General features: G+C 40.7%; 1 protein-coding gene and 1 long non-coding RNA gene across 5 annotated transcripts in view; one reads left to right on the top strand and one right to left on the bottom strand.

Annotated features, from left to right (window-relative positions):
- Nucleotides 1-27,171, bottom strand: part of LOC116219083 (NACHT, LRR and PYD domains-containing protein 3-like) — a 55,061-nt gene extending 27,890 nt beyond the window's left edge. Inside the window, exons 1-4 of one of the 4 annotated variants that reach the window (XM_042703964.1) lie at nucleotides 26,856-27,171; nucleotides 23,740-25,576; nucleotides 17,501-17,671; nucleotides 11,081-11,593 (exon numbers count right to left, since the gene is read on the bottom strand). In XM_042703964.1, coding sequence (XP_042559898.1) covers nucleotides 11,416-11,593; nucleotides 17,501-17,671; nucleotides 23,740-25,576; nucleotides 26,856-27,156 — 2,487 coding nt within the window. In that variant the 5' untranslated portion in view covers nucleotides 27,157-27,171 and the 3' untranslated portion in view covers nucleotides 11,081-11,415. Of the gene's footprint in view, nucleotides 1-11,080; nucleotides 11,594-17,255; nucleotides 17,672-19,647; nucleotides 19,958-23,739; nucleotides 25,577-26,855 lie in introns of those variants that run through there. The other 3 variants (XM_042703966.1, XM_042703965.1, XM_042703967.1) reach the window with 3 other exon arrangements.
- On the top strand, nucleotides 9,642-23,437 carry LOC122128910. Its single transcript, XR_006151696.1, has 3 exons — nucleotides 9,642-9,651; nucleotides 15,030-15,036; nucleotides 23,204-23,437. It is a non-coding gene; the product is annotated as an uncharacterized LOC122128910 (long non-coding RNA).
- Nucleotides 27,172-27,500: the final 329 nt, after the last annotated feature.

Below are 27,500 nucleotides of genomic sequence, written 5' to 3'. Positions count from 1 at the left end.
ACACATATACAATCATAGAGTACACACACACAAACACACACACACACACATACGATCATACATACGTACACATAAACACATGCATGCTTAGAACCATTCATACCCATAGTATATATACAGTACATACATACATTTACAAAACATTCATAAACGTACATATACCTACACTGATACCCTTGTGGAGGTTAAAAGAGGAGTTTTAAGAAGCGGAGAGCCCAGTGTTTTCAAGAGGCACAGAAACCCCATCATGTTACTGTTTTCCTTTTTAGATATTGGTAAATAAATTGTGGCCAGGGATTGTGGTTGGAAGTTGCCTCTTGTTCTGGGTCTGTGTCGGTCATCATCACATCTGTGTCGTGGTCTAAAGACAGGTGATGCTTCTCTATCTTCAGGGCAGCTTGCACCTTGGTGCAGAGGATCATCTATGAGGTGAGACTATAAACTTTACCCTTTACATTATGACCTTGGTTCAGAGGATCATATACAGAATCAGTACAGTGTACGGTGTTGACCTGGTGTTGCACTTCACCCTGTTTGTACTTTGTCTTTAGAAGACCCAGGACCAATCTTGCAGTTACTATAATGTCTGTGTGTATGTACATGTGTGTTAGTTGAACTTAATACTTTACTTTGGTGTAGAAGACAAATACATTATTAAAATGTGTTTATCTGTGTGTGTGTGTGTGTGTGTGTGTGTGTGTGTGTGTGTGTGTTTAGGTGGATGACCCCAGCCTGCCCAATGATGAGGGACTCATTGCCCTCCACAACTCTGTGTGTGCAGGCCACACTGAAATTGTCAAGTTCCTGGTGCAGTTTAGAGTCAACGTTAACGCGGCCGACAGTGATGGCTGGTGAGAATCTGACGCCCAGAATCAGCCCTGTTTGTGATGTGTTATCAACAACATTCAGAGTGTGTGTGGCATTGCTTCATTCATAACCACACACAAATCATGCCAATTCATAACAACAGCAAACACACAGAATCCACAAACTAATTCACACCAAACGCATGCAGTCAAGTATGTAGAATTACAGGCCAGAGTAGCTCCAAGTTGGAGGGGGCTTCATATCATTGTCAGGGCTTATTATTCAACATCACGTTACAGTAAACCAACGTATATCGCCTGTCATTTCGATGTCAATGCAAAGTGATGAACACTTTTGATTTGTTGAAGACTTCCTGCTCCAAAACGGAGAAGTACTGATGGATATGGCCAGTACTGCACTAACACTGATGCCAGAGAAATACTGATCTTTTTTCCGGCTTCATTATTATTGACATTATCTTTACGAAAATAAAAATCTATCCTGCTTTTCTCTCCATTTCTCTTCCTGCTGTCTTCCCCTTCCTCTCTCTCTCTCTCTCTCTCTCTCTCCCCGACCAGGACCCCTCTGCACTGTGCTGCCTCCTGTAATAATGTGCAGGTGTGTAAGTTCCTGGTTGAGTCCGGGGCGGCCGTGTTTTCCGTCACCCACAGCGACATGCAGACGGCTGCCGACAAGTGTGAGGAGATGGAGGAGGGATACGCCCAGTGCTCACAGTTCCTCTATGGTCAGTGTGTGTGTGTGTGTGTGTGTGTGTGTGTGTGTGTGTGAGGAGATGGAGGAGGGATACGCCCAGTGCTCACAGTTCCTCTATGGTCAGTGTGTGTGTGTGTGTGTGTGTGTGTGTGTGTGTGTTTTTTACAGGTGTTCAGGAGAAGATGGGCATCATGAACAGAGGGGTGGTGTATGGCCTGTGTATTAATGTGTGTGTGTGTGTGTGTGTGTGTGTTTTACAGGTGTTCAGGAGAAGATGGGCATCATGAACAGAGGGATGGTGTATGGCCTGAGTGTATTAGTGTGGGTGTGTGTGTGTGTGTGTGTGTGTGTGTGTGTGTGTGTGTGTGTGTGTGTGGGTGTGTGTGTTTTACAGGTGTTCAGCAGAAGCTGGGCATCATGAACAGAGGGGTGGTGTATGGCCTGTGGGACTATGAGGCAGAGGCTGAGGACGAGCTGTCCTTCAGGGAGGGGGACTGCATGACCATCCTGCGCTGTGAGGACAAGGAGGGCTACATCCCCCGAAACCTGCTGGGGGTCAGTCTGTATGTCTGTCTCTGTGTGTGTGTGATTGCTGTAGAGCAGTGTTTCCCAAACTGGGGTACGCGTACCCCCAGAGGTACGCAGAGGAACGTAGGAGGTACGCGGGAAAAAAACATGTGATTTGCATTTTTAAAGTGAAACAGCCCATTACATTTTCAAACTGACCTATAATGACATCTTAAATAGTCTGAATAGCCGAGTCGCAATGCCAAAAATACACTCATGTATACATTGTAGTGTTCAGCAAAATATAAAAATAGCTACAGGTAGGTTAGTCAAAACATAGGCACAACTCCCTAGCTGCAACAACTCCTTAGCTCCCTCGTCAGAATTCCACTCGCTGATGCCCTGTCTAGAGAAGCGGGAGCTCATTCCGGTTGCTGCACGGAAATTGATAACTGGTTAATACCCAGTCCAGAGAGACACCAACCGCTACTAGTAGTAGAAGGCCTACTATCGAGGTTGCACCTGCCGGCGACAGCATGGGGCGTGGGGTGGTACATAGCTGGAGACTGTAAAAAGTTTGGGAAACACTGCTGTAGAGTATTCGTATCTATTCTTGTAGATATCAATGTAAATATATTACTGTGTTACAGTATCACTGCTTATAATGGAGCTCATCTCTATCTCTCTCTCTCTCTTTCTCTCTCACAGCTGTACCTGAGGATCAAACCCAGACAGAGAAGCCTGGCTTAAGAATATTATGTGGCCTATCAAACTGATACTACACACAAACACACACACAGTTCTGCAGAACCCTAAGAGTCTCAGTACAGCGAATCTTTGCTGAATGATGGAACAGTTGATGAAAGTGTGACATAAACAGGTGTGTCTGTGGACGGAGAACAGCCTGAACTACACGTTACTCACTGGACTTGAGCCATTCAGCAGACTGATCAAAAGAGTTTATTTTGCTGACATTCATTGAGAAGATAAAAAACTTTGTCTTTTTCTTTTGTAAAATTTGGAGAGTGGGAGAGAATTTGTGAAACATAACAATGATGATTATGATAATGACTGCATTTAAGATTGTAAAATGAACATTGTTTTCTTTGTTGTTTGTGTAAAAGTTTATTTGTAAATGTACCCAAACACAGTCATACTGCTGGATAGTCTGTCACCCGCAGCATCTCTATGATCATCATGTTTTTCTTTTTTTCTCTATTTGAAAATTAATGTCATTTTTAAGGCCCTCATGTAGTTTGTGTTCGAAGACATTTGTGTAGTTTATTTATATTTCTGTGTAATTAATTTACATTGTTCCCCACTTCTATCGAATAGGGAGCGAGTAGAGAGAATATCGATTTTGCAAAGAGCTTATCAAAATGACTGCCAACATATCCTTTGCTGCATACAACAACAAAAAAACATACAATCAGTCCTTCATAATAAAACAGAAATGATGACAGCTTGTATGAGAGATGTATTTTCTCCAAGGTCATGTCTGAAGAGAAAACATGTCTGACATCACTCTGAAGAGATGAAGATGATCTGTGAGAAGCCACAGAGCACAGGAGCAGCTTTCCATCTAAACGTGAAATAAACACATTTCATTCCAACACCTGCCTGAAGAGTCACTCTGGAGACAAACTCACATCTGCCCTCACTCATCTACCTGCATGCTACAGTGATGCATTGTGTGAAAATGTAACCTTACTTATTATACTACTGCAATGCATGTGATGGCCAAGTCAGTTATGCATTTGAGGTTGACACATGCGAAAAGAACAAATTAATACTCTCTGTTTTGGCTTTAGAGAAAAATAAAACATTAATCAACTCAAAAATGAAGACACATCCGTCACCATTAACCCACTCCCATGTTATATTCTCTGAATATATTTATTTAGACATTTTATTTCAGGATTTTATTTAGACATTTTATTTCTCTGCATGTGCAGAACAACAGATACACAGAGGACAGGAACCACACACACATTAAACAATAACTATGCCTAACACACACAAACACACACACACACTCAACACAATAACTCTCTCTCTATGACTCTCTCTCTCTCTCACACACACACACATACACACAACACAATAACTATGCCTAACACACACAAACACACACACACACTCAACACAATAACTCTCTCTCTATGACTCTCTCTCTCTCCCTCACAGACACACACACACACACACACACACAACACAATAATTATGCCCCTTTCTCTCACACACACACAGACACATTACAAAAGAACTATGCTTAACACACACAGAGACATTATACAACAACTATGCCTAACAGACACACACACACACACACTGTCAAAGGGTTAAGTGTTGAGGGTCTTTAGGCACAAAAAGGCAGCATGGAGACAAAAATTCAGTGGCTTGCAATTTATTCACCCACCACCAGGGGGTTAAGAGTATCCATGTGCAAAAACAAAGAGAAAGAAAGGAAACAAACAGACTGATAATATAACTTGAAAAAGAAGATGTTTACAAAACAGCTGAATATGCACAGCCACTACCTCACACAGGCCTCACACATCTGAGGATGCTGATGACAAAGCTTCCTTCTCACCATCTCACCACAATGTGTGTGCACCCATCTGCTTCTACACACGCCAGCCAAGTTAAACCAGTTCAGAATATTATGTGTGATGTACAATAACACACAATAACTATACACATTATACACAATAACTATGCCTAACACACACACACACACACACACACACACACACACACACACATTTCGTAATAACTATGTCAAAAACACACACACACACACACACACACACACACACACATTCATACACAGACCCCAGACCAGTGCATAATTTTCAGACAAATGCAGCAAATTACTAAACCTTAAGGAGAGCAGAATACATCATATTGTTGCTGAACAATTCTTATAACCCACATATTCAATTCAGAAAATGGACAAAATATTCAAAAATGCAACATCACTATTTGCATAGTATCATCAAAGCAGTGGTCTATAAACAGAATACACATATCACTATTTCCATAGCATCACAGCATCACACATGTGTATGAATAGGAGTGGGTGACTCCTGTGTTCCTGCAGCATGGGGAGGTCATGTGATCTGGCACAGGGACACCGAGGAGTTATGATCCCAAACCCTAAACCCAGGATAGAGGGGCTCAGTGAATGTGGAGTGGAACGTGTGCAGGTGGGTGAGTGTGTCAGAGGAGACGCTGTAGAAGGACAGAGTGCCTGCTGGCCAGTCCAGGTACACTCCTACTCTTCTGGAGCGGGAGGAGGGGACAGGTATGTCAGTGTCTTTATTATTGTGCCTGGCAGAGTAACGGTCATGAGAGCAGTACAGACTCCAGGACTTGTCATTACATCCCAGTATGATGTCATTACTACTCCATTTCCTCTGGATGCTCTTATATGCCACTGCTATAAGAGCCCCATCCCCACTCCTCTCAGCCTCCCAGTAGCAGCGTCCAGACTGACCCTCTTTACACAGCACCTGAGGCCAGCAGTCAAATCTCTCTGGGTGGTCAGGATACGGCTGCTCCTTATCCACACGTGTCACCTTTCTGTTCCCCTCAGAGAGAGAGAGATATCTGTATGCTGTGTTTGGGTCCAGTGTGAGCTCACAGGCATCTGCAGAACAGAGGAGAGAAGAGAGGAGAGAACATCATCAGAATATGGGGAGTGACATCTGCTGCTGACTAACACACACACACACACACACACACACACACACACACACACACATACACACTCTCTCTGTTTCACATTCCAGACACAGCACACCAATACACATACACACATACACATATACATACACACACACACACACACAAACACACACACAAACACACAAACACTCTATTTCACATTCCAGACACAGCACACCAATACACATACACACAACTTCATATTCCAATCACAACACAGACCTACATATTTAAAACACAACTCAACAGTACATACAAACACACACACACACACTACTTCACACTCCAAACAGAGCACACCAATAAACACACACACACAAACACACACACACACACACACACACACACACACACACTAGGGCTGAACGATTAATTGCATTTGCGATTTAATCGCGATATGGTGGAACGCGATTTTCTAACCGCAACGTTCGCGATTAAAAAACGGTAAGATGGTAAATTTTGCACACAGTGTTAAAAAAGTGCATGCCTAGTGTTTATACTTAAAATTACTTTTTTTAAATTACTTAAATGCACAGTGGCAAAGCCACCGATTTGTTGTTCTTGTTTCTGTAATGAGCAGTTAAATAAAAATGTAAAATGTGGGAAAGAATATTTTACATAAATGTTTCTAATATTGTGTTGTTCATATTTAAATCATTCATTACGTTTTGTTGGGGGAAAAAAGAGGAAAAAAAAAAATCGCATATTAAATCGCAATCGCAATATTTTGGTAAAAAATCGCAATTAGATTATTTTCCCAAATCGTTCAGCCCTAACACACACACACACAAAAACACATTCCAAACACAGCACACCAATACACAAAATACACACACATATACAAACACAAACAAAATACAACTACATATTCCAAACACAGCACACACACACACACACCAATACACACCCACACACAAACACACTACATTACAAACACGTGCAGAAACAAACACAACTAGACATTACAAACACAGCACACAGCACACAGCACACACACACACACACACACACCACTACATGTATACAAACAAAGCACACAAATACACACACACACTTACAAACATAGAAAAAAAATACAACAACATATTCCAAGCATAACACACCAACACACACACACACACACCAACACACACACACACACACACACAAACACACCACTACCCACTCCAAACCCAATACACTAATACACACACACACACACACACACACTGACTACATTCCAAACACAGCACACCAATACACACATACACACAACAACACACACACACACACACACAAAAACACACCACACACCACTACCCACTCCAAACACAATACACCAATACACACACACACACACACACACACACAACTACTACTGATTCTAAACAAAATACACTAATACACACACACACACACACTACATTCCAAGCACAGCACACCAATACACAGATACACACACACAACAACACTCCAATACACACACATACACTACATTCCAAACACAGGATACAAATACACACAATCTACTTCACACTCCAAACACAGCACCCCAACACACACACACACACACACACCAACACACAAAACACACTCACACACACACTACAGATTCCAAACACAGGATGCAAATACACACAATCTACTACACACTCCAAACACAGCACACCAATACACACACACACACACACCACTACACACTCCAAACACAGCACACCAATACAAACACACACACCACTACACACTCCAAACACAGCACACCAATACACACACACACACACACCACTACACACTCCAAACACAGCACACCAATACACACACCAAACACAGCACACCAACACACACACACACACACACACACACACACACACACCACTACACACTCCAAACACAGCACACCAATACACACACACACTCACACCACTACACACTCCAAACACAGCACACCAATACACACAAACACACACACACACACTCTAAACACAGCACACCAATACACACACACACACACACACTCACACCACTACACACTCCAAACACAGCACACCAATACACACACACTCACACCACTACACACTCCAAACACAGCACACCAATACACACACACACACAGACTCCAAACACAGCACACCAACACACACACACACACACACACACACACACACACCACTACACACTCCAAACACAGCACACCAATACACACACACACACACACACCACTACACACTCCAAACACAGCACACCAATACACACACACACACCACTACACACTCCAAACACAGCACACCAATACACACACACACACACCACTACACACTCCAAACACAGCACACCAATACACACACACACACACACCACTACACACTCCAAACACAGCACACCAATACACACACACACACACACACCACTACACACTCCAAACACAGCACACCAATACACACACACACTCACACCACTACACACTCCAAACACAGCACACCAATACACACAAACACACACACACACACACACTCTAAACACAGCACACCAATACACACACACACACACTCACACCACTACACACTCCAAACACAGCACACCAATACACACACACTCACACCACTACACACTCCAAACACAGCACACCAATACACACACACACACAGACTCCAAACACAGCACACCAACACACACACACACACACACACACACACACACACCACTACACACTCCAAACACAGCACACCAATACACACACACACACACACACCACTACACACTCCAAACACAGCACACCAATACACAAAATACACACACATATACAAACACAAACAAAATACAACTACATATTCCAAACACAGCACACACACACACACACACACACACACACACACACACACACACACACACACACACACACACACACACACAGAGAGAGAGAGAGAGAGAGAGAGAGAGAGAGAGAGAGAGTACATTCCAAATGTAGCACACCATTACACACCCACACACAAACACACTACATTACAAACACGTGCAGAAACAGACACAACTAGACATTACAAACACAGCACACAGCACACACACACACACACACACACACACCACTACATGTATACAAACAAAGCACACAAATACACACACACACTTACAAACATAGAAAAAAAATACAACAACATATTCCAAGCATAACACACACACACACACACACACACACACACACACACACACACACACACACACACACCAACACACACACACACACACAAACACACCACTACCCACTCCAAACCCAATACACTAATACACACACACACACACACACTGACTACATTCCAAACACAGCACACCAATACACACATACACACAACAACACACACACACACACACACACACCACTACACACTCCAAACACAGCACACCAATACACACACACTCACTCACACCACAACAGATTCCAAACACAGCACACCAATACACACACACACACAGACTCCAAACACAGCACACCAACACACACACACACACACACACACACACACCACTACACACTCCAAACACAGCACACCAATACACACACACACACCACTACACGCTCCAAACACAGCACACCAATACACACACACACACACTCCAAACACAGCACCCCAACACACACACACACACAGCTACACATTCCTAACCCAGCACAACAATACACACACACTGACTACATTCCAAATACAGTACGCCAATACACACACACACACACACACACACACACACACACACACACACACACACAACCTCACATTCCAAAGACACCCAGTGTGTTGTGACGCTCCTGTAAAGGAGACGCACCAAGAGTTCGCAAATCAATCGGACACGCCCCCCTTTTACAATAGCGTGCAGCCAATTAACCAGCCGCGGGTCTTTTTAAAAGAAGATACCTATTTTTGAGTTTGGGAGAAGAAGAGTGAAGTGGAAGGACCAGAGAGCAGTGCAGAGAAAACGCCAGTTTCATACCAGATCATCCTGCTAAACAGCTGCGTGTGGAAGGAAGAAGAGAGAAAAGACAGTAGGCTATTGATTTCATTTAGTATTGCTGTGGCCTCAGCCGTGAGCCACTCCGTTGCCCCGGTGCAAATATTTTGTAGTTTCGCCGAGCGACAAACACAAGAAAAGTGAATCTCACAATAGCAACTCTTACTTTAGGAACTTGGAAACCACACGGCCCCGGTGCAAATCCTTCTAGTTTCGCCGCTAAAACCTCCTGAGTTGTGTTTTGTTGGTCATTGTGCCTATGGACTTGATCTTCTGGGCATTATTTTTGTGTTCTCCCCGTTATTTCCCCTGTGTCCCCCTGTACTGGCTGTTTCCAATAAAATCAATCCATTCAGGTCTCTGAGTCGCTTGAAGACCGTGACAATGATGATATGAATTGCTCTCAGGAAACATAGTAGCTCATAGTTGATGCGCTGATGTGAAGTCATAGAGCTGACTTTTTTTTTTTACACCAATGAACAATTTTGGGTAGAAGTAACCTACTTACATCGCATTATCTATGCTTTCCCAAATAACACATTTGGATGCATCCCCACCCCTTACTGTCCTCTGAGGAGTGTTAAAAATACTTTGTAAACATCTTAATCTTACTTTCTAGATTTCTTAAGAGCTGAACACTTCCCAAATGATTTGGTATTGGAAATGAAAGCCTTGGGCTCATTAATTGCTGTGACCCTGGCACACACACAGACACACAGACACACACACAGACACAGACACACACACACACACACACACACACACACACACACACACACCCATCCATTGGTGTGCATCATTGTGAAGTGTGCAGTGGTAACAGCTACAACAGGCATAACACTCAGTGAAGACAGACTACAGACTGAACACACAGAACATATGTCTGTGAATGATCCCAATTCATACAGTTACTGAATTAACCATTAAGACTTACATCTCAGCAAACGTGGTCGAGCTCTGCTTACTGAAGCATGGTCAGTTCTGTAACAGAAACACACGGTCACACTTATACTCTTCTAAAACAGAAAAGATCTGCCATTTTTTTCATTTGAATAGTTAATAGTTAGTAGATAACTACATGATTAAATGATAATTTAAGGAAAGATACATATGTATTCTTGTAAGAAGAATGATATTTCTGATAAATCTAATATAAATGGCTATAGGAGCAATGGTGAATATTTTATTGCATTGAATGCTGCTGTATTTTGCACTGGTGCTCTTAGTTTAATTATGTGAAGGAAGGCAGGCAGGTTAAGATGGACCTTGACCTTTGACACCAGAGAAACAAGGACAAAGGAACAAAGGAATCAGGAAGATGTAGAGTAAATATAGTTTTATATTCCTATTTTGCCTATTTCTTGCCTAATTGGGACTAGTTTTTACCTTTACCAACTGCCTATTCATTGACTAATCCCTTTGCTACCATATCATTTATTTGGACTTCTGGATTCCTTTGGAGTCCACTTCCCTGCCTGACTAATCCTCAGATAATGTATCTGTTTAAATTCATATTTGCAATATTGGACACTGTATCAAAGAAGTGACCTACATCTAAGTTGATAAAGTAGCTATTTAAATACATCTTCGAACATACATCACTACACTAGGTATGAAGAAACTGATTTGATCTCACACGAATAATGCAGAAAAGTACAATATTGGGATTTCTTTCTACGCTTACTTAAGCTTCTCCAGTTTACAGACAGGATCCTCCAGTCTAACAGATAACAGCTTCAGTCCTGATTTTCCGGGATAATTGTAGCTCAGATCCAGCTCTTTTAGGTGGGAGGGGTTTGAAGAAAGAGCTGAAGCCAGACAAATACAACCCTTTTCTGAGATGAGACAATCAGAGAGCCTAAGAGAGAGAGAGAGAGAGAGAGAGAGAGAGAGAGAGAGAGAGAGAGAGAGAGAGAGAGATTAATACAATTTGATATGATCCAAAAACTAGTCAGGGACAGTTCTAAAATGGAGACAGAGATGGAGATAAAATAGTACACACTACTTTGTTCTCCAAGTTAAACTGAAAAATCTCCTTATCAGCATAATATCTCTTCAGTACCTAAATTACTTCATTGTACAGGCAGTCATTACTGAAAAAAATATTTGTATCAAAAATAATACAAATTTAAATATAATAATAATAATTCATTTTATTTGTAATGCACTTTTCATTCAAAAGAATCTCAGAGTGCCAACATATTAGAAACTAACTATAATAATACAATAAAATAAAAATGAATTAACATAAGCATAATAGAAAACCTTTTAACATTTCAACATAAGATTTAACACAAGGCCAGAAATGCCTTCCTGAATTAAAATGTTTTTAGTCCAGCTTTAAAGGAGTCCAGCGTCTGCGTTGCCCTTAGGTGGTCAGGGAGGCTGTTCCATAAGCGTGGCGCTGCCGAGCAAAAGGCCCGATCGCCTATGGTGCGGAGCTTGGTTTTGGGGACGCAGAGGAGCGAGCTGTTTGAAGACCTGATGAATGAGCTACAGAAACACTTTTAACTAGGACTGATGTTTTCAAAGGAAATGCTCTGGTGCCCTTTAAAATAGTGGTTCTCAACAGGGGGACCAGGGCCCAAAAGGGCAACTCAGGGAGCTGTAAGGGCGGCCTTAAGATGATAGGAAATGATTTAAAACAATGAAATACATGGATATTTGTATGCATAGCTTTTAAAATATACAAACTAATTTATATTCAAAATGAGATTAGAATGAGTCATGAAACATTTGGCCTTCATATTTTGTGTTTTAAGTGAATTGTGGCCCATTATTGAATGCTTCAGTCACAAAACCAAAGTAATTATTCAACTGACATTAACATGTTAGAACTGAATATTGCTGTTTTCCTGCTGTGTCACATAGGAACTCAACATTTTTTTGCATCATCTTAATCCGTAACTCATGTTCCTGTGTGCGTTCTCTGCACTCTGTCTCAAACATGGACACCGTTTTCATTAACATTCAAATGGCTTTTGAGGATTCAGGTTCTCCAGTATGCATTTGAACTCCTTCCACAAGAGGTAGTGTCACCATTCCCCTGTATTCTACCATATGACTGACTGGTGTAAATGGCAGCACCTTCTTACTGTTAAGTAGGCCATTCTCTGAGCAACAAAGTTTGATGGTGTTTCCATGCTGACAACACCAACCTCACTGTCTGCAGTTTGCAGTGGTGACTAGACAGTCCCTAAGAGAGAAGCTGAACTTAATAACGTATTTAATAATAAACAGCAGTAATTTTAGCAGTGGTGCTAATTCAAAGGCTCTCTCTTTCTGTCATCTTGGCTTAAGCTGAACTAAACATGCCAGTCTGGCTAGTGACTTTGGGCTTTTTAGGGAGGGGTACAAGAGGTGCGTTGGATTTTATAACACAAAAACGAGAGCATCATGAGAGAATCATCATCATCAGAGAATGGCTATGCATGGCCTTTTAAGAGAATGGCCAGCTACGTATGGTCTTTTGGAATGCCTTATCCCACGTCAATCTACATTAAAAAATAATATATTGCGGTAATATGCTTGAATTATCATTTAATATGTCTGCTTTCATGAAACATAGACTATTGTGTTGCCTACAGGATCGCCTTACCCCATGTCAATCTACAATTTAAGACAGACCAAGAAATTAGTCTAATATGCTTGAATTATCATTAAATATGCCGTATTTTCATATCATGCCATGAGAAAATCTAAATCTCACACCTTGTGAGCAGAATTTGTTATTGGAGAATTCTCTGCTGTAGAGGATTTGAACAGCTGTAGAATGGTACCCTAGTCTTTCTATCTAGGTTAGTCTAGGTTGCAATTTCCAAAAGACTTACACATGAAGTAGCCTAAGCCTTTTTCAAATCAGAGTTTGTGTAAAAAAAACTAAGAATCTCCTTTACATGCTGTTTTTAAAAGGCAGGTTTAAATGAAAAATGCTGTGGGGTGCAATTATGTCTTTCTTTTGCACTATTATAACTATGTATAAACACTATAATAACACCTCTGGATGATAAAAACATAACCTACATTTAGGTGATTCCCCTTAAAAGGCCTTTGTCCCTCTTCCAGGCAAAAGAATACAGGTGCCAGTAACGCTAAAACGAATTCACCAGTCCTGCTATAAATCTTGTCTTCATGATTTGTTTAAAGTAATATGGAAAGCTGTTGATCCAGTGTATTCATTTTGGAGGCTGCAGTTTGAGGTGCTGTTGAATTATATTGCATTGCAGGCCAGTGTTAATTTTGGCAGCTATTTTAGATTTAGTCTTAGTCTTTAGACGAAAATGCATATTAGTTTTAGTCACTTTTAGTCATTTTTATCCTCCTTAGTTTTAGTCTAGTTTTCGTCGACGAAAGCTCAGAACATTTTAGTCTAGTTTTAGTCGACGAAGTCTCATTACATTTTAGTCTAGTTTTAGTCACATTTAAAAGTCTATCTTATAGCCACATTAAACTCCTTTCCTTCCCTTCTCAGGCCCGGGGACCCCTTGTGTTTACAACTGCATAATAGTCAAGCTTGCAGTACTTAAACTCTGGATGCAATTAGTCTCTAAGATACAGATCTCCTATGCCTACAGCTGAATTCCAATGAATTTAATGTAAATAATAATTTTAAGGCAATACTTAATTAAAAGTATTATCATTAAATATAAGAGAATAACAAGTCTAGATTTTGAAGATTCAAATGATGTGATAACACAATACAACTACTATGTCTACCTGGCCTTAGTTAAATCAACCACATATCCTCCATATGAATTGCTGTGCAATCTGATAACCAACATATTTAGCTAGACGAATAGTTTGAGAGTTGAAAGTAGTGCCAATGATAATAACAATTGCATAAATAGACAAGGATATGTAAACCAATCACATATTAATTTATTTTTTCTTGATTAATGCCATGCGTGGCCTGTCCTATAGTCCATTCTGCAATGCGTTTACTAGCCAGTTATCGATAGCTAGTATAACTTAGCTAGCTATCGATAGCTAGTATAACTTAGCTATGCTACCTCATAGTTAGCTAACGTTAGCTAGCTAAAAGTTTTGGAACTCATTTGCCAAGCCAAACGGGAGGTTTCAATCGAAAATGACTAGCTAGTTATCCAAGCTGACACAACCTATACACTCGACTGCCCCTTTGAAGTTAACTTAACGTTGGCTAATATATTCGAATAACTAGCTAACATTAGCTAATTATCATTGACAGTTACTAGCTAATTTACCTAGGCAAATGGCAGGGTTGTCTTGTGCGCTTTCAGGTGCCTCTTGTTGTGTTCTTCCCACCTATTTTGAAGCCACAAGGTTTCTCTCCGGTTATTGCGGTGCATTGTGTTTTATTTTCTGTCAAGTTATAATTAAAGACTGTCCAGATATCTATTCTTATTTTCTTCCAGTACCGAGTGCCTGAACTTCAGCCATCATAACGTTTGTTAGGGCGTCACTTGCATGTGGAGGAGGGATAGATACAGGACCGGGCAACATTCAACCAATCATGTGCATACAAGTTTAGAAAAACAAAACAATTGTGACTTAGTCAACCACCAACATTTTCCGTCTCGTCTCGTCAACGAAATTTAAAATAGATTTAGTCATAGTTTTTATTTAGAAAGATCCGTTTTCGTCACGTCTTAGTCTCGTTTTAGTCACGGGAAAAAGGTCGTTAACGAATATTTTTCGTCATAGTTTTCGTCATAGTTTTCGTCAACGAAATTAACACTGTTGCAGGCCTACTTACACTTGTTTCTATTAATTTGACCAGCCTATTTCAATCAGTGACGCTAGCCAAAATTCAATACAGTTTAACAAAACCACAAACTACATCCTTCAAAATGATGGCATAGTTGAATCGGCACCTCTCATAAAGTTAACATTAGAATAATCATGAAGGGGGATTTATTGAAGGGCTGTTGCACTAGACTGCATTAGTTTTCACTAAGTGTACATGATCAACTGGCAACTGAGTGTATGTTCTCATGGTTAAATGCAAATCCATTAAAACTTGTATAGAAGCCATAATTATTGTTGACAGCAACATTGTTTCATATCACGATGAAACCGTTTTTGAGAAAATATCAGGGCAGAAATTATTCCATTCCATTCCATTTGGATACGGTATTCTTGCTGTTTGCCATGCCACATTTGCATTCATGCCATTTTAAAAGTTACTTCAAACGCACAATGTCAGCTTCAATGGTTTTTCAGCCCCAATAAGTGACCAGAAGATGTCACTATTGCAATACATTTCTATGTTCCAGTCACAGAATACCTTTTAATAGTGCACCTCTGTGGATCTGTACTGGTTCCTCCCGCCTCCTCCCCCATCCTCCATCCTTCATTCTCAAAATATACTGATAGTATTTTTAGAATATAGTATGCGAAAATATTCAACACTATACTATTTTGATACAAATTACATAACCATTTTATAAGGCCAATCAAATACAAATGACAAAATACTATTCTGCATTTTAAATAGATATTATAATTACATCTAGTAATACTGCCCATCCCTGGTATATTCACCTTTTATGATAAGGGATCACCTAAAGTGCTCTATGTAACCAGTAAACTGTCTAGCCTTTTGCTGTTAATCGTGTCACATTATCTCTGCCTTGCCAATGTTTGTCTGTTTTCCATGTGCAGTACATATGAGAGCTACACTCTTGCATGTTATCCCATCAACTGTACAGGTATCTGAATAGGCTGAAATGAACCAATCTTAGTTGTACAAGTGTAGATCATTTGCTAAATTGATCTGTTTCAGTCCCACAGCTGTGTTCTGCTTATACCACCGCCTTTCATACACAAACAACTGATACATTTAACGTTTAAAAACTCATGACCTTTACCACACACAACTCTCCACGCTGGTCTATGTAGGGGCAGCCCCCCTATCCACTTCTCTCCCTGCTGGTCTATGTAGGGGCAGTGCCTCTTCCTACACTATCTTTCCAACTAAAGGGAACCTTTCTGAGGTGTATATATACGGACCCATACCTCTGCTCACTCTGGGAGAAGCACCTTCTACCTAATGGTGAATCGCCTTTTGCTGTACCTTTAATCGTGTCACCTTATCTCTGCCTCGCCCATTGCTTCTCTTGTTCCATCTGCAATAAATATGGAAGCTACACTTGATCTGAAGTCACTGTCCAATTGTCCATCTAGATCCATTTGTAACTTTTATTCGACCTAAGTCCTTTGCTGTCTAGTTTTGCTAATTAGTAGTGTCAAATGGGTAAAGTTGAGAGCACGGTACTGTTACCTTTTCACTATTATTCCACTTACCACCTTTGGTGGATGGTTGTTTGGGTGGTTAAAGCCGCTGTGTGATAAACTGATACTTATCGCTATGATGAGCAGATTACTGATGTATCCTCTCAATACTCTAATTACTTGTAAATTGTTACTAGATGAGAGTGGTCCTGACTAAACTGAAAATGCATCAGTTCCCATAGATCTATCATCCTCCATTTTAGGAGTTGAAGGGGTAAAACCAACTGGTTTTTGGAAACAGGATTTATCTAATAGTGTGCATTCAGAAAGTCTGTATAACAGCATAATAAAAGACTAAATATTACTTTAAAATGAAAGGTGATGCTGTTCACAAAGTGTCCTGAGAAATCAATAGAAATGAAAGGATAGAGGCAAATAAAAGTGGTGCTGAGTTGTCCTCACAGTTTCCAGCATACTACTAATATAAATCATAGTTAAGGGCTACAGAAATAATCAAAAAATTCATGACAATAAGGACATGTATAACACCAACCTTAATGTCTGCAGTTTGCAGTGGGGACTAGACAATCCATTAGAGAGAAGTTGAACTCCAGAATCTCCCAGGTCATTGTTACACAGATCCAGCTCTGTCAGGGAGTTTGGTGACTGTAGAACTGTAGCCACAATTCCACAGGACTTATCTGTAAGTGTGCATTCAGCAAGTCTGCAAAACATAGTGACAAAAGACAAAATATTAATCTGGAATTAAAAAAAAGCAATGCCTTTCTGAAGGTGTCCTGTAATGGCGTACTAAAACACAAACATGGTCTACCCCTATATTGCCACAGTCCTCACAGTTCCCTCATATAAATGTCCACAGCAGTCTGTAAAAAGGAGTAACACACACCTCACATTCCTCTACAGCAGGGGTTTCCAACTGGTTTTGTCCCAGGGACCACCATTCTGACCAGAAAGTAATCCGCGGCCCACTGATGTGCCAGTGATTCCCAAAACATTTTACAGTCCCGTACCCTTATTTTTCATGTTTGTAACCGCCGCCACGCCCCCTCCGCCCGCACACATATTCTGCCAATAATACTTGTCAGTGTAATTTCTTTGCTGAATATGGGTCTACATCAGTATTTTGGGCAATGCAGAAAAGCAGAAACTCTGAGAGGGATGAGAGACTCAAAATGAACAGGTATGAATTGAATTAGAATCTTATGTGAAGGGAAGCAGAAAAAAAGATATACTGTTAAAAGTCAGCAACATTAGCAGAGTCTGGTTATCAATATATTTTACATTTACATTTAGCAGATGCTTTTATCCAGAGCGACGTACTACGCTTATATAACAATATAAATCATATTTAAGGGTTACATAAATAGTCCTCACAGTTCCCTCATATAAATGTCTACAGCAGCCTGTAAAAAGGAGTAACACACAACTCACATTCCTCTACAGATCTCAGTTCATTGATGTGTACACTACTTTAGTATGTTTTCCCAACAATCCTTAAGTTTTAAAAATGAACTTCTAAATTTAACATGACATTCATGACATATATTGTTACATGAAGAGCTTCAACCCCTGTCATGCCACTACACAGTTCATTCATGTGCACAATACACCTACACACTAGTGGTGTAGAGAGACGCCATTATCTGCATCTGTTGAACCAATAACATTATCTATCATTCAGATAGAAGAACAGGGTTTATACCTGAAGTTATGTAGAATCGAGCAAGCTTTGCATCTTCTATGCTAATATTAATTTACAATGCAATTGTTTTGCTCTCAAAACATCATCATCATACTGCTCTTTTCATCTCTCTCTTTGTACCCCCCCCCCCCCCCCGCCTTCTAACTGGTGAACATGGAATAATAATAACAACTAAAAAAGTTTGCCATTGGACCCTAAGTCAGAATTCCGTTCTATTCCAGAACTCCATTATGGCTGATGGCTACATACAGAAAATAGCAGTTGTTTCCATCACATTATTTTTGCCTTTCCTCATTAACATATATATAGATATATCCCTAATACTCTCACACACACACACACACACAAACAAACACACACATATAAATGCAAAAAAAATTATCTTTCCTTCACTGATAGTTACCATGGCATAACACTATTCACCACATAGTGTGTCTATGTTCTGTATGTAGCCATACTACCAGATACTTACACCTACATACTTTTTCACAGTAGGCCTTACCAAGAGTCAGGCTACAGGCCTCTTTGTAGATCAGGTGAGATAAAATCAACAGAAACACCTATCAAGAGTTAGTGCTATTTTTACATTTACTTCTGATTAATTACAACATTCTTAATGGCTGAATGCCTAAAGGAACCTATTCATTCCCTTTCCGCAGTGAAAAGTAAAATAAGGGTCCACAATTCTTGTGAAATCTTGTTGATAATTTAGATCAACTTCCAATCATTTTACACTCCTCCCTTCCATGCTCCTGAGGCAATGTGTTGATTGGCTGGGAAAGTGCCTGGTTCAGTCAGATCCACTATGTTTGTTTCACATTTACAGAGCCAGGACTGTGCACAAACACTGGAGTATATTTTGAGCCGGCTGCTAAAGCATTGAGGAACAATTCACTGAATTTGACCAAAAAGATCTGGCGTCAGACATTTAATCAGTAAGATGGATTAGTCATTTTTGTGATTTGACCACTCTATAGAACATTTTATTTCACACCCAAGTACAGTGATGTAGGCAGGGTAAGATGTTCACTGGTACATTTACAAGAAAATGTGTTAGTTAAGGGCTACAGAAATAATCAGAAAATGAATGACAATAAGGACATGTATAACACCAACCTTAATGTCTGCAGTTTGCAGTGGGGACTAGACAGTCCGTTAGAGAGAAGCTGAAATCCAGAATCTCCCAGGTCACTGTTACACAGGTCCAGCTCTGTCAGGGAGTTTGGTGACTGTAGAACAGTAGCCACTATTCCAAAGGACTTATCTGTGAGTTTGCATTCAGCAAGTCTGCAAAACATAGTGACACATGACATAATAGTAATCTGGAATTACAAAAAAGCAATACCTTTCTGAAGGTGTCCTGATAAATCATTATAATGAAAGTTTAAATATTCCATTTACATTACATTTAGTCATCTAGCGGACACTTTTATCCAAAGTGACGTACAAGGGACAGAACAATCAAGCTACGAGCAATAGAGACCTAGTGTAACAATAAATACTATTTTACATAAAAAACAGAAAAAAGCTCTGGTAGTGCTAGGCAGCTCGTTCCACCAACGTGGAACTACGAATGAGAATAGTCTAGATTGCCGTACTTGCACAGACGGCAGTGCTAAACGATCCCATTAGACAAGCGCAACATCCTGTGGGTTAACTTTTGCCCTTACAAGAGCATTTAAGTAGGTGGGAGCAGAACCAGCAATCACTCTGTAAGCAAGCACACGTGACTTGAACTTAATGCGAGCAGCTACAGGCAGCCAGTGGAGCTCAATGAGTAGCGGGGTGACGTGTGCCAACTTTTCGGTTGGTTGAACACCAGACGTGCCACCGCGTTCTGGATAATCTGTAGTGGTTTCACCACGCATGCCAGCAGGCCCATTAGGAGGGAAATCACCAAGGTTTGTACCAGCAGCTGGGTGGCATACTGGGTTAGGTACAGCCTGATTTTGCAAATGTTGAATAGAGCGAGGCGGCATAACCGAGAGACAGCGGCAATGTGGTTGGTGAATGTTAGTTGACACCTCGATTTCTTGTTGCTTTGGATGGAGCATATGATAAGGAGTCAATTTGTATATCGATGTTGCGGTGTATAGCCTGTTTGGCTGGAAAGACCAACAGTTCCATTTTAGCTAGATTAAGTCGAAGATGGTGATCCTTCATCCATGTAGATATATCAGAGAGACAATCCGAGATCCATGCCGAGACAGTGGTGTCGTCAGGAGGGAAAGACAGATACAGTTGGGTATCATATGCATAGAAGTGATATGAAAAACCTTCCGAGTGGATGATTCGGCCCAACGAGGTGGTGTAAATGGCAAAGAGAAGTGGTCCTAACACCAAGCCTTGGGGCACCCCTGTGGTGAGGTACAGACAGCTTGCCATGACACGTTGAATGAGCGTCCAGTGAGGTAAGATTCAAACCAGGAGTGTGCCCTGCCAGAAATTCCCATACTTGACAGTATAGACAGATGGATGCGGTGGTTGACGGTGTCAAAAGCGGCCAATAAGTCAAGCAGGATGAGAACCGAGGATTGAGCTGATGCTCTAAATGTTTTTAGGGCCTCTGTCACAGAAAACAGGGCTGTTTCAGTTGAGTGACCGCTTTTAAACCAAACTTGTTTGGATTCATGAGATTGTTCCTTGACAGGAACTCTGTGACCTGTTTGGAAGCTGCCCTCTCAAAGGTTTTCGATTGGAGTGTGAGAAGTGAGACCGGCCGATAGTTTTCCACATGATTGGGATCGAGAGATACCTTTTTGAGCAGTGGTGTTACCCGAGCCACTTTGAATAAAGAGGGAAATGTTCCAGAAGTAAATTAAGCATTAATCACATGTGTGATTGCTGGTAAGAAGGTAGGCGATATGGCTTGAAGGATGTTGGATGGGATAGGATCCAACGGGCATGTAGTAGGACGGCTATATGTTAGGAGTTTGGAGACCTCACTCTCAGTGAGAGGGGTGAAAGAAGTAAAATATTCCAGTTGAAGTAGGGCTGAGTTTTCCCTTTAGATTTATAAATGCATTGCTACATTTTACATGACAGTAATAGCATACTAATACAAAAACTGTCACGGAACATCAAGGTTTAGATGGGTGTTTTCCGGAAAAAGCAGAGTTTATTTGAGGATCCAGCCAGGGAATATGGGAAAAGTCACACACACAAGGCGGACTCACAAACAAATGGGGAACACGATCAGCAGTATGAATGACTAACAAGAACAAGACTAGGCAGGAACAGACATAACGAAAACTACACATAGTCTAACTTTGGAACTACAGGATCACAAGACAATTCGAAGAACTTATATAACTGAACAGAACTCAGGAATACACATTCAACGAAAAGACTAAGACAAGGATTATACAGAAACGAAATACGAAGATACAGAAACCAAAACCACACAGAGTCAAGCTTTAGAATTACACAAAGATGGACAAACGTTATGAACTCAAAAGGCTAACAAGAATCAAAACTAAGATAAATGGCGTTGAACTCCAGTAAACGCAAACGCGACAATAAGTAAATTAGGATTTAACTCACGGATACTACAAGGGCTAACAATGGAGATCTATGGAATAAACTTTGAACATAAGCACAAGAACCAGGAAAAACCTGCACGCAGGGGTGCGGAACAATACAGAGACAGTCACAGAAGACCTGGGGTCATGGGCACGGAGCTAGACCAGGAACCCAGTGGACAAGGAAAGCTCTGAAGTTGTCTCCCAGGAGATGGAATCCTGGGAAAGCTAGAAGTCGGTGGAAGCTGGTCGTCTTGGGCAATAACTACGTCCATGTATTGACATTCATGTGCACACTACTCCTACACACTAGTGGTGCAGATTTCATATTGGCATATAACTTATAACTATACATTATTAAATGTATTTCTCATACAGTTTTTATTATCTCTATCTTTGAACCCCCCCCAACGCCTTCTAACTGGTGAACATGGAATAATAAGAAACAACAAAAAAGTTTGCCGTTCAACCGTGAAAAACTTGGTTAGGTGTTAGTGGACGCTAAGTCAGAATTCCATTCCAAAATTCCATTATGGCTGATGGCTACATACAGCAAATACTATTTATTTCCATTGCATTATTTTTCCTTTCCTCAATAACGTATTAAGATACATCCCAAATACACAAAGACAGACACACACACACACATACATATACATGCAAGACAGATAGTTACCATGGCATAACACTATTCACCATATAGATACTTCACCAGATACTTAAGCGTAATTTATAGTCAGCCTTTTACGCAGACACGTAGAGCCCTCTCCGTCATTGCAAACCCTCTCCGAGCACCTCTCCCTGGCCTGACGTGCACCTGCACGTGCAATTTTGTAACTTTCCGTCTCCGTCAATCCGTCAATACATCGCTGTTTACTTTGTGGGTAGTAGTATGTTAACATTAGATAGCAGATAGATTAGAAATCCTCTCAGACGTATTTTTCAGACGTTTTTTTACAATAACTTTTTGCAACAGCCACCAACCGTCGGAGAACTGTCAAAGGTTCACAAGTCCATCAAAGCAACTGTGTAACTGTGTAACTACGCAGTCGTAGAAGCATATTTCGGCCATTACACCTACATACTTTTTTACAGTAGGCCTCACTGAGAGACAGTGGATCATTTGGACATAACTAGATTAGTAGATCAATCCAAGAAATCCAAATATCAGTCCAGACTAGTTACCACTCTATTTGTGAATCCTGACTTTTCTGTTATCAAAGGGCAGACTTAAATACTAAAAGTCAAACTTACATTCAAATATATGCAATGCAATAATGTAAAGTGCCATTTCATGCCAAGTTACCAACCAAAGTGCTGAGTGAAAATGGAATATGTATCTCCTATATCATGACTCTGACACATTTATGCATCTGCTGGTATCTTTACATGTTTCATACTGTACGTCAGCAGTAGATAGCAGTGACCTCAAAACTATTAATCAGTCATGCACAGTTCTGTAGTGGAAGGGACATAATCAACACAAGTTCACATTTTGTCACAAATAACAATGAAAAATAAGTTCATCCATCTCCATTAGAAACTCACCGTGCCCTTCTGTAGCATCTCACAGCAGGGAGCAATCTCCTGCGTCCCTCATCTGATGTGTTGTATTTCTTCAGGTCAAACTCATCCAGCACCTCCTCAGACATCAGAAGCATGTGGGCCAGTGCTGAACAGTGGGCAGGAGACAATTTCTGGTTGATGTACTTTGGTGACTCCAGATATTTCTTAATTTCTTTGTTCATGGAATGATCGTTCATTTCAAATAAGCAATGGAAAAGATTGATGCATCGTTCAGGAGAGAGATCTTCCCTGTTGAGCTTCTTAATGTATTGACATATTTCCTTGGTGCTCTTTGAGCTGCTGTATTCATGCTTCAGTAGACCTTTCAAAAGTCTCTGATTGCTCTCCAGAGAGATGCCCATAAGGAAGCGAAGAAAAAGATCAAGGTGTCCATTTCTGCTCTTCAGAGCCTCATCCACTGCACTCTTAAGTAACACATGTAGATGGTCATTAGATTGTAAGCCCAGCACTGATTGAAGAGATGATAAAACAGATGGACTGGGTTTATGTTCTTCACTGAGGAGGGATTTCAGGGCCTCAAGGTTCCCAGTCACATAAGAGTGAAACACAAACACAGCTGCCAGAAACTCCTGGATGCTCAGGTGCACAAAGCAGTAGACCTTCCTCTGGTGAAACAGAGATTCTTCCTTGAAGATTTCAGTGCACATGCCAGAGTACACTGAGGCTTCACTGACATCAATGCCACACTTTCTCAGATCTCCCTCGTAAAACATCAGATTGCCATTCTCTAGATTATTGAAAGCCAGTTCTCCAAGCTTCAGTAAAATGTCCTTCTGAGATTTTAGAAGTTTTTCTTCATCTGTCTCAGTTCCACTCTGATACTTCTGATCCTTCCTTCTGGTCTGGATGAGCAAGAAGCGTATGAACATCTCAGTCAGAGTTTTGGGAATGTCTTTAGTGTTGTCCAGCATCTGCTGAAGTACAGTGGCTGCAATCCAACAGAAGACTGGAATGTGGCACATGATGTGGAGACTCCTGGATGCCTTAATGTGTGAGATGATTCTGCTGGCCTGACTCTCATCACTGATTCTCTTCCTGAAGTACTCTTCCTTTTGTGGGTCATTAAACCCTCGTACTTCTGTCACCTGATTGATGCACTGAGCAGGAATTTGACTGGCTGCTGCTGGTCGTGAGGTTATCCAGATGTGTGCAGAGGGAAGCAGAGTTCCCTGAATGAGGCTCGTCATCAGAACATCCACTGATGATGTTTGTTTTAAATCAGATATCATGTTCTGTTGGTATTTCAGAGGTAATCGGCTTTCATCCAAACCATCAAAGATGAACAAAACCTGACAGTTGTTGTATTCTTCACCATCCTTCAGCTCCTTCAGTTCAGGATGGAAGTCAAGCAGAAGCTTGTGAAGACTATACTGATCACTCCTGACCAAATTCAGCTCACGGAAAGGAAGGGGAAATATAAAGTCTACATTCTTATTGGCTACCCCATCTATCCAATCAAGAATGAACTTCTGCACTGAAACTGTTTTTCCAATGCCAGCAACACCTTTGGTCATCACAGTTCTGATGTTCTTCTCCTGACCAGGTAAGGGCTTGAAGATGTCATTGCAGTTGATTGGTGTGTCTTCTGTGGTTTGTGCTCTGGATGCTGACTCTACCTGCCAAACCTCATGTTCCTTATTCACCCCTTCACTCTCTCCCTCTGTGATGTAGAGCTCTGTGTAGATCTTATTGAGGAGTGTCTGAGCTCCTGGTTTTATAATGCCTTCAGATATGTTCTCAAACTTCCTCTTCAGAATGGCTTTATGCTTCTCTATAACTCTCCTCAGGACTTCATCAGCTGTTTATCATTAATAAAAATGAACATAGAAATATATTAGTATCATTTGTATGATGAATAACAATATTGATTTTCATTTGTGATTGCTTCAGCCAAATTATCATTGACATTCCAGACACAAATATACATTTGCCATTCACTACTGTTGCTCCTTACACATTAAAATGGATTTAATTTTATCTGCTGTAGATCTACAGCAGATAAAAGGGATGGGGAATATTTCTCCTACCAAGAGCCATGCGATTATTTAGAAAGTAATTTGTGGACCTACATGACTACACCTAGTCTACTCCTGTGTAAATGCTATATGGCCCAGAGGTTGGAAGTTCCCGACCCCTGGTCCAGCCAATCTAAACCCTCATGTTGTGTTTGCAACATGGTTAGACTTGTTGTGGAATGCTGCTGTAGTCTCTCCACCCGCTCTATTTTTAGAAACCCCCGGCCTACATGTACCCACCTCCACCACACTGTCATGCCCTTAATCTACACCAAAGTCTGTGCTAGCAATGTACATAATTGCCACCATCAACATAGTTTTCTGTTCCATTACTCTACTTACCCTTGTAATAGTAACCTATGAGCACACTGTATACCCACTAAGCTGTTCTACAATACTTGATATTACATCCATGAACAGTCATAATTGACCGGTCTGTCAAATGTTAGTAAGGCTTTTTAAAAACATTTGATTTAGATCTATTTTGATTTAAACCTTTTTAACGATGCAATTAATGATATATTATTTCTAAGTTTTAAGTTTATTAAAATTAAATAAATAAAGTTTTTAAATTATGTTGTATTGGTCAATTTTATTCAAAATAAGGGACATTCAAAAACAACCTTAACACACATACGACTCCCACTACACCACTGATTCTAAATTAATTTTAAATTTCTGTTGTGATAAAGTGATGATGTTTAGGTCATATCCAAGTCAAGTTCACTATTTAAAGCTCAACTCAAAATGTTGTTAGCTTTCTAAAATGGCTGAAAGGAAGACAGACAAGAAATATATATCTTTCCAGCCCCAATGGACTGATGAATATGTGTATGAGGAGAGAGCTGCACATGGGGCATGTGTGCATAATCTTCTTGTGATGTACACAAAAAAACAACAACAAAACTATATAAATTGTTCTTCTTCTTTTTTTTGCTGGCTCCTTTAACAAAAATCACTGTTTTTGTATGGCTCTGCCAGCTGAAAAGGTTCCCGACCCCTGTCTTCTAGGCTATTCCTTCATCAGATCTCATAACAGTATAAACATCAGGAAACCCTCACCTGGTTTGCTCCTTCTGTCTGGTGTGTGTTCAGTGTGCCGGTGTCTGCTGCTTTCTACCATGTCTGTGGGTTCATCCAGAAGAGGCTGTAGAGAAGGTTGAGTTCTGCATGTCTTTCCACACTGGGGATAGGCTTGGTCTCCTGGTAGTCCTGGCTGCTCCCAGTAGCTGCTGATGCACTGCCTGCAGAAACTGTGTCCACAGGTGGTGATGACTGGGTCCCTCAGTACCCTCTCACACACTCCACATCTGGACTGATCCAGAGTCAGATCAGCACTCAATTCACTGTAGAGGCATAACATGAAGCCGACTTAATATTTGACTGATAAATACACTTATTTTAGTGTATGAAGGATTTTTACCCATGGTGAAGGAAATACATTATTACCCTATTACCCTACATTGAGTCAACTGGGATACATTTCACAACACTAATTCAACAGTGAATGTTGTAATAATATGTCTGTTTTCACCAGTTAGTGTGACCTCCAGGACAGTCATGGCACCCCACCCCTGAAGAACTGAAAACTTTCTTTGGTATGTCTATCTATATGTCTTGCCTTAGGTACATACAAATTAAGTAGTAATCAGCTGCCTTAATGTAAATGTAGATAGACACTTCAAGTTACCCAACTTGAAAAGGAGG

Source organism: Clupea harengus, unplaced genomic scaffold, assembly GCF_900700415.2.
Source record: "Clupea harengus unplaced genomic scaffold, Ch_v2.0.2, whole genome shotgun sequence".
In the NCBI taxonomy this organism is placed as follows: domain Eukaryota; kingdom Metazoa; phylum Chordata; class Actinopteri; order Clupeiformes; family Clupeidae; genus Clupea; species Clupea harengus.
The sequence above is the reverse complement of the archived record's forward strand: the minus strand, read 5'-3'. Positions and strand labels throughout refer to the sequence as shown.